The 15,331-nt window shown below is 43.4% G+C and overlaps 1 protein-coding gene across 13 annotated transcripts in view; it reads right to left on the bottom strand.

The window, feature by feature from the left end:
• Positions 1-15,331, bottom strand: part of LOC121300728 (microtubule-associated serine/threonine-protein kinase 3-like) — a 123,228-nt gene that overhangs the window by 70,948 nt on the left and 36,949 nt on the right. For 2 of the 13 annotated variants that reach the window (XM_041229484.1, XM_041229482.1), the window contains exon 1: positions 2,680-3,131. The exons of the other annotated variants lie outside the window; for them this stretch is intronic. In XM_041229484.1, the coding sequence (XP_041085418.1) occupies positions 2,680-2,762 (83 nt within the window). In that variant the 5' untranslated portion in view covers positions 2,763-3,131. Of the gene's footprint in view, positions 1-2,679; positions 3,132-15,331 lie in introns of those variants that run through there. 13 annotated transcript variants of the gene reach the window in all.

Raw genomic sequence — 15,331 nt, forward strand, 5'->3', positions numbered from 1 at the left:
GGTTGTTATAATAATAGGAAACACTAGGAAGGCTTTGAATAAATTGTTGATGCTCATAATATATCAATAGTAATAGCGTATTAGTGTTATTTGTAAAGGTATGTGCTAACCATGTTGCGCCTGTAGTTGTAAATGTAAAACACCCATGTCTAAAAGTATAAAAGGTGTAGCCTGGTGTCTTGTCAAACAAGCTTGTCAACCAAAACAATATTGTACTTCTTCACAAACAACATGAAGCGAATGTTTACCAGGCTATTCAGATCTAACTGCCTGTGTGTGTACTGCAAGTGGGATTGTTCATTAATTCAGAGTGCCAAGATATTAGTGACTGGGGTAAATAGGTGATAACATGTGTGAATATTAGTAACCAATCAGAAAAGCCATCATAAGAAGCCCTCTGTCACGTTTTATAAATGACTGCAGCGTTTGCGTAGCAGACTGTGGATACGTAAAGCATTTCATTGCAAATGGAAAAATCCTAATGGAAGAAATACTGAAATAAATTGGCTTCCATTGCACATTTTAACTATGCAAACACTAAGGCTAACTCTTATTTGAGTTCCTTCCTGTTCAAGGCGATACTTTAATTTATTTTTTGATTCTGATCGGCAGCTGACATATCGAAGCAACTAAAATGGGTGTCATTCATACCCCCGAACAGCCAGCCCCAAAACCCCACCCTCCACAACCCCAAATTTTAGAGGGTGTTGTGGGTGGGGGGTCTTAGGGGGTGTTGGGGCTGTGGCTTAGGGGGGTGGACGTCTTGGGGGTGTGTTGGGGCTGGTGGTTGGGGGGGTGAGGGTCTTTGGGGGTGTTGGGGGTTGGTGGTTTGGGGGGGTGGGGGTTTTGGAGGGTGTCCCACAACCCCCTGTGGCTTAGGTGGGTGGAAGTCTTGGGGGGTGTTGGGGTTTGGAGGGTGGGAGTTTTGGAGGGTGTTGGGGGCTGTGGCTTAGGGGGGTGGGGGTCTTGGGGGTGTTGGGGGTTTGGGGTTTGGGGGGGTGGGGGTTTTGGAGGGTGTTGGGGACTGTGGCTTAGGGGGGTGGGGGTTTTGGAAAACCCTCACAACCCCCGACCCCCCCAAAACCTTTTGGAGGTGTTTGGGGGCTGGGCTCTCTCTAGATCTGTATAACATGCAGTTTAAGTGCAATCCAGTGAAACAGACAGCGTCCCAGTTTATGTTAATCCCTGCCCCCTTCATTTGCTTCTCTCTCTGCAGGCTGCACATCCCCACTGCGAAAGGAAGGCACCAAGTATATTCCAGTTGCCTGGAAACCTAGTACATGAGATAATACAGAAGCTACATGCATTATTTCACATTATAAAATGTCAAGCTTCAAATGTTGCAAAGCCAAGTCCAACTGAAGAGCTCTGATTTCAGCAGTATGTACTGCTATCTCTTTCCAATATCTACAGTTGCTGGTTTTAGTCCACAAACCACACAAAGTCCTTACCAAGTGTCAACCGCCTGCTTCCCTAGATATGTAAAAGTGTGACATGTACGCAGGGATGGCATTAAGACTCCTATTGCATAGCAGTTTCCCCCCCATTCCAGGTTTTATTAGGAGCTTGATTAGCCCCAGTCTACTGGCCACAAGCTCAAGTGTGTCTCATTAGTCTCATAGTAAAATGAGGAATGGATCAATAGGAGCCATATTTCCATCTCTGCATATACTGCGTATATACTCCCAGATCTGGATCATCTAAATGTCCTTTGCGACTTAACAGAATGTTTTGGTAACATTTTTAAATCCCTTAATTCAATGATAATAAAATGAATTCACCGTTCTGCATATGCCATTAGCCACCAAATTGATCTCAATTGGGACTCTCTCAGCCCCAGTTAGGATTAGGCTGGTAGAACTCAATCTCTCCACACTGATGGTGGAAGCTTCCTAACATTCACTGGACAGATGCAAGAGGCAGATTTTACATTTCAGACTGCAGAGAAATATGTAGGATGAACAAGAGTACTGTGAATTTAACGTCAGGAAATGCTGGAGTGAATCAGTTTATAAATAGCAATTCTAAGAGATACATGCAGGTGATCTGTTACTGTATATTGTTCAGTTGCAGACTGGATTGTAGACTACAGACTGGACTGGCTGCAGTGCCAGTTTGACACTGGAACGAGAGACTGGTTGCATTGTACAGATGGAAACACATGTAAATATACTTTGAAATCTTTGTCCGTTATGATACTTGACTCTGTTTTGAGTTTACATTGCAAGAGGCTGCACAGAGTTAATAGTCAGTTTGTTTGTGCAGCTTTCCAGATGAGAAAGTGCCTTCACAAGTATCACCCCAGTGTTAATACAGCTGCCATATAAGATGCTCATTCATGTCCAGTCTCAATTGTTCTGCACACATTGGTTAATGAGGACCAACTGTTAAAGAGGGAAAATGCCCTTATGTAACTGGGAGTGGAATAGCCGCATACACATTTTGAAATCTATAAACACTTTCAAATATGGGTTTTAAAGTAATAGCACTCTTATGTAAAAACTATAAAAGTGTGTGTATTTAAGACTAACCATATTCATCCAGCTTGTGGCATCTGAACAAAATGCATACTGTACGTAAAGGTCCACCCTTTCAAAACAAAGGTACAGCATTTGTACTGCGACGACTGCGTGGCGCCTGATGCATTTAAACAACACAACCAACTGAACTGCGAATTACCTTTTGGAACGCTGCAGCATAGCGCCCGTCACATAGTGAGTCTTGTAACTCGGCAGAGCAGTCCAGTAGCTCGGGTCCGACATGGTTCCGGTCGATCGTTTAAAGCAAATTAGCAAAAAAAATCTGATGGTAAAATCTTAAAAAAACTACCCCCCCCCCCCCAAAAAAAAAGTCTCTTTTGAAACTATGGCAAAACAAAGCGTTCCGTGTCCCGAACAAGATCAACTTGCATGCAACCCATGACGTACAACTGCCTTTGTGTACTCTTCGTCTCTCTTGGTCAAATGATAAAAATCATTTGGAATTTGTTCACAGGCACATCAGGCATGTTTCTAAGGTGTCCCCGCAGTATTATACCAAAACGATCCGAAATAAGAAAAACCCCCAACTCCACACTAACACACAAACACCAGCGACGGCGCGCAGACAATCTTGCAGGAAACTCGTCGGTGATGCCATCCTTCTTCTGAACAGAGCGCTCCTTCCGGGGAGGGGTGAAGACGGGTAATGGTTGCAATGCCAGATCGTTGCTTAATTAATTCCAAGTTTTTCTTTAACAACTTAAAAACATTATTGCTAAGAAATGAAACGTAACTGTGACGTTTGCATTTTCAAATTGTATTAAAAATGTTAAAAGCAGAAGGGTGAAAGATTGACTGTAGTGTACTTTTAAAATGTTCAAGCTTAATTTTCACCGATGAAATTGTGAAGAAAGATAATCTCTCCAGAACTGCAAGGCCAAATTTCATGAAACTTTACTTGGGTTTTAGAAATAGGAAGTAATTCCATATTTAGTGCATTGTGTTCATTCTGATCTATACTTTTACAACACTCAGATATACCAACAGATATACCATCCTTAACTGTAGTTAAATTATAACCAGATCTGGGGAAGAAAAGAAAAAAAAACTGTTTAAAGAAACCATTGGGGCAACCGGACCTTGCCCAGCACAAAGCAAATAGCTGTAGAGCGGATGGGGTCCAAGATTGCCCAAATTGTTTCCAATGTGTTTTTGTTTTACGGGAATGGCACAATTGTTCAACCTATTTTAGTAATGTAAGTCAGTTTAATAGGGTAAATGTAAATAGTAGCCTAGTCTGTTGAAAAGGTTAAGATCTGAATTTGTGTAGCGTAGCGCTTATGCAGTTGGAGTGAAAGTATGACTAGTTAGGGTTCAAATTCTGCCTATATATATATATATATATATTGTAGCATCAGGTCTCGCGGACCCGCTGAAGAGAACTTGTTGCTGTTGCAGCCTGGTTCCAATCAGGTCGCTCTTTGCCACCTGCGGACCCTATATAAAGCTGCAACCTGGAAAGGAGAGGGTGTTGCAGCAAGAGCTAAAGACCATTTTTTGAGCTAAAGCAGTGGCACTTATAAGCACCACCCATTTCTGTGAAATAATTGTACTTATAAGCACCAAATCATTCCTCTAAAACATAAGAACATAAGAACATAAGAAAGTTTACAAACGAGAGGAGGCCATTCGGCCCATCTTGCTCGTTTGGTTGTTAGTAGCTTATTGATCCCAAAATCTCATCAAGCAGCTTCTTGAAGGATCCCAGGGTGTCAGCTTCAACAACATTACTGGGGAGTTGATTCCAGACCCTCACAATTCTCTGTGTAAAAAAGTGTCTCCTATTTTCTGTTCTGAATGTCCCTTTTTCTAATCTCCATTTGTGACCCCTGGTCCTTGTTTCTTTTTTCAGGCTGAAAAAGTCCCTTGGGTCGACACTGTCAATACCTTTTAGAATTTTGATTGCTTGAATTAGGTCGCCACGTAGTCTTCTTTGTTCAAGACTGAACAGATTCAATTCTTTTAGCCTGTCTGCATATGACATGCCTTTTAAGCCCGGAATAATTCTGGTCGCTCTTCTTTGCACTCTTTCTAGAGCAGCAATATCTTTTTTATAGCGAGGTGACCAGAACTGCACACAATATTCAAGATGAGGTCTTACAAGTGCATTGTACAGTTTTAACATTACTTCCCTTGATTTAAATTCAACACTTTTCACAATGTATCCGAGCATCTTGTTAGCCTTTTTTATAGCTTCCCCACATTGCCTAGATGAAGACATTTCTGAGTCAACAAAAACTCCTAGGTCTTTTTCATAGATTCCTTCTCCAATTTCAATATCTCCCATATGATATTTATAATGTACATTTTTATTTCCTGCGTGCAGTACCTTACACTTTTCTCTATTAAATGTCATTTGCCATGTGTCTGCCCAGTTCTGAATCTTGTCTAGATCATTTTGAATGACCTTTGCTGCTGCAACAGTGTTTGCCACTCCTCCTACTTTTGTGTCGTCTGCAAATTTAACAAGTTTGCTTACTATACCAGAATCTAAATCATTAATGTAGATTAGGAATAGCAGAGGACCTAATACTGATCCCTGTGGTACACCGCTGGTTACCACACTCCATTCTGAGGTTTTTCCTCTAATCAGTACTTTCTGTTTTCTACATGTTAACCACTCCCTAATCCATGTACATGTGTTTCCTTGAATCCCAACTGCGTTCAGTTTGAGAATTAATCTTTTGTGCGGGACTTTGTCAAAAGCTTTCTGGAAATCTAAATAAACCATGTCATATGCTTTGCAATTATCCATTATCGATGTTGCATCCTCAAAAAAATCAAGCAAGTTAGTTAGGCACGATCTCCCTTTCCTAAAACCATGTTGACTGTCTCCCAGTACCCTGTTACCATATAGGTAATTTTCCATTTTGGATCTTATTATAGTTTCCATAATTTTGCATATAATAGAAGTCAGGCTTACTGGTCTGTAGTTACCTGGTTCAGTTTTGTTTCCCTTTTTGTGGATCGGTATTACGTTTGCAATTTTCCAGTCTGTCGGTACCACCCCTGTGTCAAGAGACTGCTGCATGATCTTGGTTAGCGGTTTGTAAATTACTTCTTTCATTTCTTTGAGTACTACTGGGAGGATCTCGTCCGGCCCAGGGGATTTGTTTATTTTAAGAGCTCCTAGTCCCTTTAACACTTCTGCCTCAGTTATGCTAAAGTTATTTAAAACTGGATAGGAACTGGATGACATGTGGGGCATGTTGTCAGTATCTTCCTTTGTAAAAACTTGTGAAAAGTAATCATTTAACATATTTGCTATTTTTTTTTCTTCCTCTACGATTTTGCCATTTGTATCTCTTAAACATTTAATCTCCTCTTTGAATGTTCTCTTGCTGTTGTAATATTGGAAAAACATTTTGGAATTGGTTTTAGCTCCCTTAGCAATGTTCATTTCTATTTCTCTCTTGGCCTTTCTAACTTCCTTTTTGACTTGCGTTTGCAGTTCCGTGTACTCTTTCTGCGTACTTTCTTTTTGGTCCTTTTTTAATGCTCTGTAAAGTGCCTTTTTTCGCTGAATATTTTTTTTAATTGATCTATTAAACCATTTTGGCAATTTAGTTTTACATTTAGATTTGTCTACTTTAGGGATGTAATTGTTTTGCGCCTCTAGTACTACATTTTTGAAGAACAACCATCCTTCTTCTGTGGGTGTTTTCTCTATTTTACTCCAATCTACTTCTGTTAGTCTCTGTTTCATGCCTTCATAGTTTGCTTTTCTAAAATTGTAAACCTTAACTTTAGTCTTTACTTTTGGGGATTTAAAAAACACTTCAAATGAGACCATGTTATGGTCTGAGTTTGCCAGTGGTTCTCTGACCTCTGTTTTAGTTATTCTATCTTCGTTATTTGAAAAGACTAAATCAAGGCATGCCTCCCCTCTAGTGGGTGCCTTGACAAATTGTGTTAGGAAGCAGTCATTTGTCATTTCCACCATTTCTATTTCATCCTTCGCGCTACCCACCGGGTTTTCCCATTTTATTTGGGGGAAGTTGAAATCCCCCATTAGTATGGCTTCTCCTTTGCTACACACATTTCTAATGTCATTGTATAACAGATTATTGTGCTCACCGCCTGAATCTGGCGGTCTATAGCATGCTCCTATTATTATGCCTTTTGAATTTTTGTCTGTTATTCTGACCCATATTGATTCGGTTTTATTTTCTTTGTCCAGGTTTAACACCTGGGCTTCAAGACTGTTTCTTATGTATAGCGCTACCCCTCCTCCTCTTCTGTCCTGCCTGTCTTTCCTATACAGTGTATACCCACAAATATTATATTCGTCCCCATCACTCTCAGATAACCACGTTTCTGTAACACCTATCACATCATAGTTACCTGTTAGTGCAGTAGCTTCAAGTTCTAGAATTTTGTTACTTATTAGCACTATTTAATTCCAAAATAAATGGCCTTTCCAGTGGCAAAATAATCTTTAGAAGTGTTCCCTTTCTTCCCACTGGAACCCACAACATGCCGCCGCCACACTGGTGTCAGAAACAAATGGGATATGGAGACCTCAAGAACTATAACGCTAGAAAGACTTACCACTGAGAGCAGGGAATGGGCAGCCGCTGGGACAAAAGCGAAGGCAGGTAGAGGGAAACAGATTGACCCTATGCTCCCTCACACCCACCTGGTGGACCCTGCTTTCACTCTCTGCTGCTCCTCAGAACTCTCTCGGGCTGCCGAACCAGAAGACAACATAACTTCTCTCGTTTGTCGAAGAGGAGAATCTTTAGAAGTTTCTTCTGCACAAAGGAAAGAAGGAACCACGTTGCTGCCACGATTGCTACGACTATACATTATAATATATATATTATATATATATATATATATACTATATATATATATATATATATATATACATTATATGTCATGACTACAGTACACACCCCCTTTCAAAATTTTCACATTTTGTTGCCTTATAGCCTGGAATTAAAATGCATTAAAATGCATTTATCTACACTTCCTACTCCACAACTTCCAAGTGAAAAAAAAAATTTTAGAAACTTGGAGAAAATTTATTAAAACTAAAAACTGAAATAGCTTGGATGGATAAGTGCCCACCCTCTTTGTAATAGCAAGCCTAAATTAGCTCAGGTGTAACCAATCGCCTTCAAAAAAACACACCAAGTTAAGTGGCCTCCACCTGTGTTAAACTGTAGTGATTCACATGATTTCAGGATAAATTCAGCAGTTCCTGTAGATTCCCTCTGCTGGGTAGTGCATTTCAAAGCAAAGACTCAACCATGAGCACCAAGGTGCTTTCAAAAGAACTCCAGGATAAAGTTGTTGAAAAGCACAGATCAGGGGATGGGTATAAAAAATATCAAAGGCCTTGAATATCCCTTGGAGCTAGGTCAAGATGATTATTAAGAAGTGGAAGGTGTATGGCACCACCAAGATTCTGCCTAGATCAGGCCGTCCCTCCAAACTGGATGACGGAGCAAGAAGGAAACTGACCAGAGAGGCTACCAAGAGGCCAGTGGCAACTTTGCACAGGCTTTTATGGCAAAGACTGGTCAAAGTGGTGTTATTTTGTTTGGAGTTTGCTTTTGTGTTGGAGAGTTATTTGTTTTTAAAAGAAAGGAATATCTTGTTTAAAGACCTGGAACCTGGCTGTTTTGTAAGTTCATTTTGATTATTTCTGGTAGAACCTCTTTTTGTTGGCCCTTGTGCCTATTTATTTGATTATTTTATTTAACAAAATAACTTTATTTTTGCCTTTACTCTGTCTCTGAGCCTCAATCCACTCGCCAGCCTGTCACACGAAACTAAAATTAAACTTTTTGGTCTCAATGCAAAGCATTATGTTTGGCGCAAACCCAACCCAACCCAACCCAACACAGCACATCACCCAAAGAACACCATCCCTACTGTGAAGCATGGTGGCGACAGCATCATGTTATGGGGATGATTCTCATCGGCAGGGACTGAGGCACTTGTCAGGATAGAAGGGAAAATGAATGGAGCAAAGGACAGAGAAGCCCTTGAGGAAAATCTGTTGCACTCTGCAAGAAAGCTAAAACTGGGAGAGAAATTCACCTTTCAGCATGACAATGACCCAAAGCACACAGCCAAAGTTACACTGCAGTGGCTAAGGAACAAAAAGATAAATGTCCTTGAGTGGCCCAGTCAGAGCCCTGACCTAAATCCAATCGAAGAGTTGTGGCATGACTTGAAGATTGCTGTCCATCAACACTCCCCAAGGAACATGACAGAGCTTGAAAAGTTTTGTAAAGAATGGTGGTCAAATATTGCCAAATCTAGGTGTGCAAAGTTGGTAGAGACCTATCCCAACAGACTCACAGCTGTAATTGCTGCCGAAGATGCTTCCACCAAGTATTAACTGAGGGGGGTGGAGACATATCCAATTATGATCTTTCAGTTTTGTATTTTTAATATATAATTTTTTTCTCAATAAAACCTTTTTTCCCCTTAACAGTGTGGAGTATGGTGTGTAGATAAGTGGGAAAAAAATCCTCATTTAAATGTGTAAAACTCTGAGGCACTGACACAACAAAATGTGAAAAAAGTTCAAGGGGGTGTAGACTTTCTACAGTCACTGTGTGTGTGTGTGCGTGTGTGTGCATCTGGAGGAGTTAGCAGCACATGGGTGCCGTCTATTGCTCTCGTTGGGGAAACCAGAAATGTCATAGAAATTTGTTTTCAAAGCTACAATCTGCTTTTAGGGAAAAATAGGTACTTGGGTGTTCGCCTCAAAAATGTATTGAGCACAACTGACAATGCATGAGAAAAAGTGGACTGGGAAATGACAGTAATGCTTATTGCGACTGTTGAAAACGCGCTTTCAAAAGTTTTTAACAAATTGAGGCAATTATAAGTGTTGCAATTGCCGGCAGCTTTAGTGCATCTCATTATAATATTTGAGAACCCTTATTTGCACATCTCTACCACATTTTTGCATGAATGCCCATAATTACATATTCATATAAAGTTGACCCAAGAAAAACGGCTGCCACAAAGCTTTTCCTAAAAAGTTGCTAAGAGTGGTTTGAGACTATTGTGACAGCCACAACACGTTAGCACAGCCTCTGATGGCCCTGTTCTTTGTGCTAAATTCAATGAGGCTGGTGTTTCAATCAGCTAATAATTATTTTTCTGTGCAAATGGGTTGTAATTTGCTTTATGAAAAAAGCAATTAATTAAATAGACTAATTAAACTGCTTCACCCTTTTAGACCTCAGAGTGTCTGTTACTCCGTTTTGTATGAAATCTCCAGAATTTCCACTTTACTAGTTGACACAGGGTCAATATTTTTGATTTGCTTAATTATTTGGTGTAGTTTTAAATGCTTTATTTAAGCAAGGCAGTTCACACAGATCTCCAATGTAATGTACTATGTTTAAATCTCTGATTCTCACTACACAGTACAGTATTGAAAATCAACATAATTCGAAACAATCCGTTCTGAATTTCTGATATTCTAATTCCCATGCAGTTCAGGTTTAAATATCAAACACTTTGCATGTCGGAACTGCAAAGAGAATCGTTACCAGTCGACACTAGAGGGTGCTTGTGGCAGGCTATGGCTGAGTGGTGACATCAGGCCAGAATGAAGACGAACACACACAGGTAATGCTGCAGTTCAAAAAGACGCGCGGTGGCGCCAATTATTAAAGAACAAAAATAAATCAAATATTTTAACAAACAAAACACTGCTCACAGAGCAAAACAAAAAGGTGAAGAAAACAAATCACAAACACAAAATAAATGACACACACAGGTCAGGCTGTGCAGATTGCTGTCACTGATCCTCTTTCCCTTTCCCTTTCTGCTCACTCTCGTTCCGCCTCTGAACACCCCACCCAGAGTGCAGAGAGTTGCGGATTTATATACAGGTGACCATCTCCCGATTTATATACAGGTGACCATCTCCCGATTTAGTAACAAATTAATCACTTAATTAATTCGGGAGATGGCCACCTTCTGCACGAGGCTTTTAATCATTCCCGGCAGAGGACGAGTTACTCCCTCGCCTCTGCCAAAACAGAGAAACATAGAATATCTACATAGAAACAAAACAATAACAAAATACACACATTTCCAAAACCATATTAACAACACACACACACACAGAGCTATATATATATATATATATATATATATATATATATATATATATATATATATATATATATATATATATATATATATATATATATATGTATACACACACACACACACACACACACACACACACACACAAATGAATAAATCGTAATACAAAACACAAAATAAACTGCTCAGGGGCTGAGGGGGACACCCCGTTCTAAATAAATAAATGACATTTTTTTCAATTAATAAACACTGCCACAAAACCTGTCTCAAGTCTCACATGTAATTCTCTCAACCAGTCACTAGATGGAAGCATCTGTAGCGTGGCTCCCAGGTGAGTTTTCAGGCACAGATGTCTTTGAAATATCTGACAAAGTATAAAAATACAAGCAAAGAATCACATCTTCAACAGAAGGGGGTGACAGTGATAACCTCTGGATTTTCTGTGCTAACAAGCATTCTTCTCCCGTCTCGACTAAAAATTCAAAATCAGAGCTACATTACCTGTCTGATGGTTCATCGCTTGGGACTGGATAATAGCACAGGATTGTACAGTGTGCTAGACTACAGAGGTACTGTGGCATATAATACTGTAATCACAAACTACTTCAAAAAACTCTTTTATAGTACATACAATAGACATGTCCAGGTATATCCTGTAATTCAAGGGCTGAATTCATTTTAATTTTCTGTCTCCATTATTTAAGCAAGGATTTTACTGTAGATGAACCATGCCTGTAAACTTGTGCATCATACGTGATTATAAACTAAAAAAAATACCACAGGACCCGGTGGCAGAGTGCACTGCTGGGTTTCCATTAGATTTAGGCAGATAAGACTTACAAATCATGCCTGATTCCAGAAAAAACAGGCTCTGGATTGTAAAGGTGATCACAACATTCATTTCAATAGGGATTTGGCCAAAAATGATGCCAATTTATACAGAATGACGGTTTGTAGAGGAGCTGGAGTAGATGGGTGTTACTGTACCAGGAACATGACAAAGTATATCCACAATATGTAGAAACAAAAGTTTTGATGCATATAGCCCCTGATTCTGATAGCATGTGCTAATGTAATACAGACCAAGTTTCATCACAATTGGATATGCTCTTCTCTAGATGCAGGTAGAAACTGACCTGCGGACAGACAGCATCCATACACCCCCAGATTCTTATACTATCAATAACCTGTGCCATTACTGGGTACCACGTCTTACTCTATATATGTCCAATGTAAGCGTGAAATACAAACATACAGAATCCATTTATCCTAAGATTATGACATATCCAATAAATTGTGCTAAAGAAGGTCCTCAGCAAGTTTAATCACAATAGGAAAAGTGGTTAGAACATAAGAACATAAGAAAGTTTACAAACGAGAGGAGGCCATTCGGCCCATCCTGCTCATTTGGTTGTTAGTAGCTTATTGATCCCAAAATCTCATCAAGCAGCTTCTTGAAGGATCCCAGGGTGTCAGCTTCAACAACATTACTGGGGAGTTGATTCCAGACCCTCACAATTCTCTGTGTAAAAAAGTGCCTCCTATTTTCTGTTCTGAATGCCCCTTTGTCTAATCTTCATTTGTGACCCCTGGTCCTTGTTTCTTTTTTCAGGCTGAAAAAGTCCCTTGGGTCGACACTGTCAATACCTTTTAGAATTTAGAATTTAGAATTAGGTCGCCACGTAGTCTTCTTTGTTCAAGACTGAACAGATTCAATTCTTTTAGCCTGTCTGCATATGACATGCCTTTTAAGCCCGGAATAATTCTGGTAGCTCTTCTTTGCACTCTTTCTAGAGCAGCAATATCTTTTTTATAGTGAGGTGACCAGAACTGCACACAATATTCAAGATGAGGTCTTACTAGTGCATTGTACAGTTTTAACATTACTTCCCTTGATTTAAATTCAACACTTTTCACAATGTATCCAAGCATCTTGTTAACCTTTTTTATAGCTTCCCCACATTGTCTAGATGAAGACATTTCAGTATCTCCCTGTGACAAAGTGCCCGCCCCTGTGTATATTATCTGTTATGTGTTGCGTGTGGTGTGTTTAAATGTTGGTGTATAGACATTGGTACACGGGATATAAACGGGTCTGTGTAACACGAGTGTTTAAAATGTATATGTGTATTTAGGCACGAGGATTGCACAGCACTTCACGTGCAAGTAAAATGTAATAATATGTGAGCACGGGGAATTGCACTTTATTAATTCACGTGCTGGGATTCAAGTGAATAATTAATTGGTAATTGAATCCCAGCACAATAGTATATATAGATGCACGTTGGCACATACTGGGGGTTGGGTGTTCGGTGAGCGGAGAACGGGATTGGAGACGGAGGAAATTAGTAGTAGTAGTCTGTTTTCGTTTGTCTATTTATTTTGGCGTAGAGTGCCGTGTCCTGTGTTTTTCGTGTTTGTGTAAACCTTTTATTTTGTAATAAACCGGCGCCAACAGGCGTCTTCATCATTTCATTTCATCCGTCCTGTGTTTTGTGTATTTCATTACCTTTCCTGGTTCTGACGCCGCCCACTTCGGCCGTCTCTGTGACACGTGGTGTCCTGCGTGGGATTTAACAGCGCCTCCAAGCGTCAGACCAGGAGAGGTGTTTTGTCAAAAAAAAAAAAAAAAAAAAAAAAAAAAAAAAAACCACAGCAACAACAAAAAAAAATAAAACATGGAAGGCTGGGACTGGAGAGATGGCTGCCAGGACCTGGAGGAGTTCCTCGGTGGTCTGGAGGACCAGGGCTGGTGCCTTGCCTGTGGGGAGTTTGGGCACCCGGTGGTGCGCTGCCCCTACCAGGAAGGAGAGGAGGAACTGCCGCAGGAGAGGAAGGTGAGGAGGTGGCAGAGAAGGGGAAAGGGGAAGAGGAAGGCAGAGGTCCCACCGCTGTCTCCACAGCCGCACCAGTCTCCTGCAAGTGAGGGAGAGCCGCACCAGTCCCCTGCAAGTGAGGGAGAGCCGCACCAGTCCCCTGTATCAAGGGGAGACTACACACCGCTCCCACCTCCACCACCAGGAGACTACACGCCGCTCCTACCTCCATGGGCAGGAGCAGAGCAGCAGGAGCTGCCTCTGCCTCCGCCACCTCCACCGGCAGGCGCAGAGCAGCAGGAGCTGCCTCTGCCTCCGCCACCTCCACCGGCAGGGGGAGAGCAGCAGGAGCTGCCTCTGCCTCCGCCACCCTCACCGGCAGGGGGAGAGCAGCAGGAGCTGCCTCTGCCTCCGAGCAGCAGGAGCTGCCTCTGCCTCCGCCACCTCCACCGGCAGGGGGAGAGCAGCAGGAGCTGCCTCTGCCTCCGCCACCTCCACCGGCAGGGGGAGAGCAGCAGGAGCTGCCTCTGCCTCCGCCACCTCCACCGGCAGGGGGAGAGCAGCAGGAGCTGCCTCTGCCTCCGCCACCTCCACCGGCAGGAGCAGAGCAGCAGGAGCTGCCTCTGCCTCCGCCACCTCCACCGGCAGGAGCAGAGCAGCAGGAGCTGCCTCTGCCTCCGCCACCAGCAGAGGGTGAATGCCTGCTGGGTCCCTGTCCACCAGCAGAGGGTGAATGCCTGCTGGTCCCTGTCCACCAGCAGAGGGTGAATGCCTGCTGGGTCCCTGTCCACCAGCAGAGGGTGAATGCCTGCTGGGTCCCTGTCCACCAGCAGAGGGTGAATGCCTGCTGGTATCACTTCCCCCACCAGCAGAGGGTGAATGCCTGCTGGTATCACTTGTCCACCAGCAGAGGGTGAATGCCTGCTGGTATCACTTCCCCCACCAGCAGAGGGTGAATGCCTGCTGGGTCATCCCCCACCAGCTTGGTATCACCCCCCACCATCACGAGGAGAGGAGCTGGAGCTTCCTCTGCCTCCACCTCCATCAGGGGGAGAGGAGCAGGAGCTGCCTCTCCCTGCACCACAAGGGCCAGGACTAGATGCTGGCGGTCCTCAGCAGCCCTTGCATAGGCTGCTGAGGGAAGCACGGGGAAGAACCTCCCGGCTGCAGTGGCCGAAAAGAGGGCCAACACCCGCACCCCAGCTTGTCCTGACTGCCAGCCTCGCTTCGCCCAAGGATGCCAGCCTCGCTTCGCCCAAGGATGCCAGCCTCGCTTCGCCCAAGGATGCCAGCCTCGCTTCGCCCAAGGATGCCAGCCTCGCTTCGCCCAAGGATGCCTCTGCATCGCCTGGGGTTGCCCAAGGCCGCTCTGCATCGCCTGGGGTTGCCCGCCGCTCTGCATCGCCTGGGGTTGCCCGCCGCTCTGCATCGCCTGGGGTTGCCCGCCGCTCTGCATCGCCTGGGGTTGCCCGCCGCTCTGCATCGCCTGGGGTTGCCCGCCGCTCTGCATCGCCTGGGGTTGCCCGCCGCTCCGCATCACAGCCGGAAGTACTGTGGCCGGAACCCCACGAAGGGGAGCTGCCGGCCATGAAGAAGGGGGAGGAGGTCTGGAGACCGCCAACCCCAGCAGCAGTTTCGCTGCCGGAGGAGGGGGAGGAGGTCTGGAGACCGCCAACCCCAGCAGCAGTTTCTCCGCCGGAGAAGGGGGAGGAGGTCTGGAGACCGCCAACCCCAGCAGCAGTTTCTCCGCCGGAGATCGTGGGGGAGGTCCGGAGACCTGCTCCCTCTGCAGTTTCTTCCCTGCAGGAAGAACGGTGGTTGAAGCCCCACCAAGGGGAGCTGCCGGCGCCGAAGGAGGGGGAAGGTCAGGAGACCACACCCCAAGCA

The sequence above is a fragment of the Polyodon spathula genome, chromosome 26, assembly GCF_017654505.1.
Source record: "Polyodon spathula isolate WHYD16114869_AA chromosome 26, ASM1765450v1, whole genome shotgun sequence".
NCBI lineage: Eukaryota > Metazoa > Chordata > Actinopteri > Acipenseriformes > Polyodontidae > Polyodon > Polyodon spathula.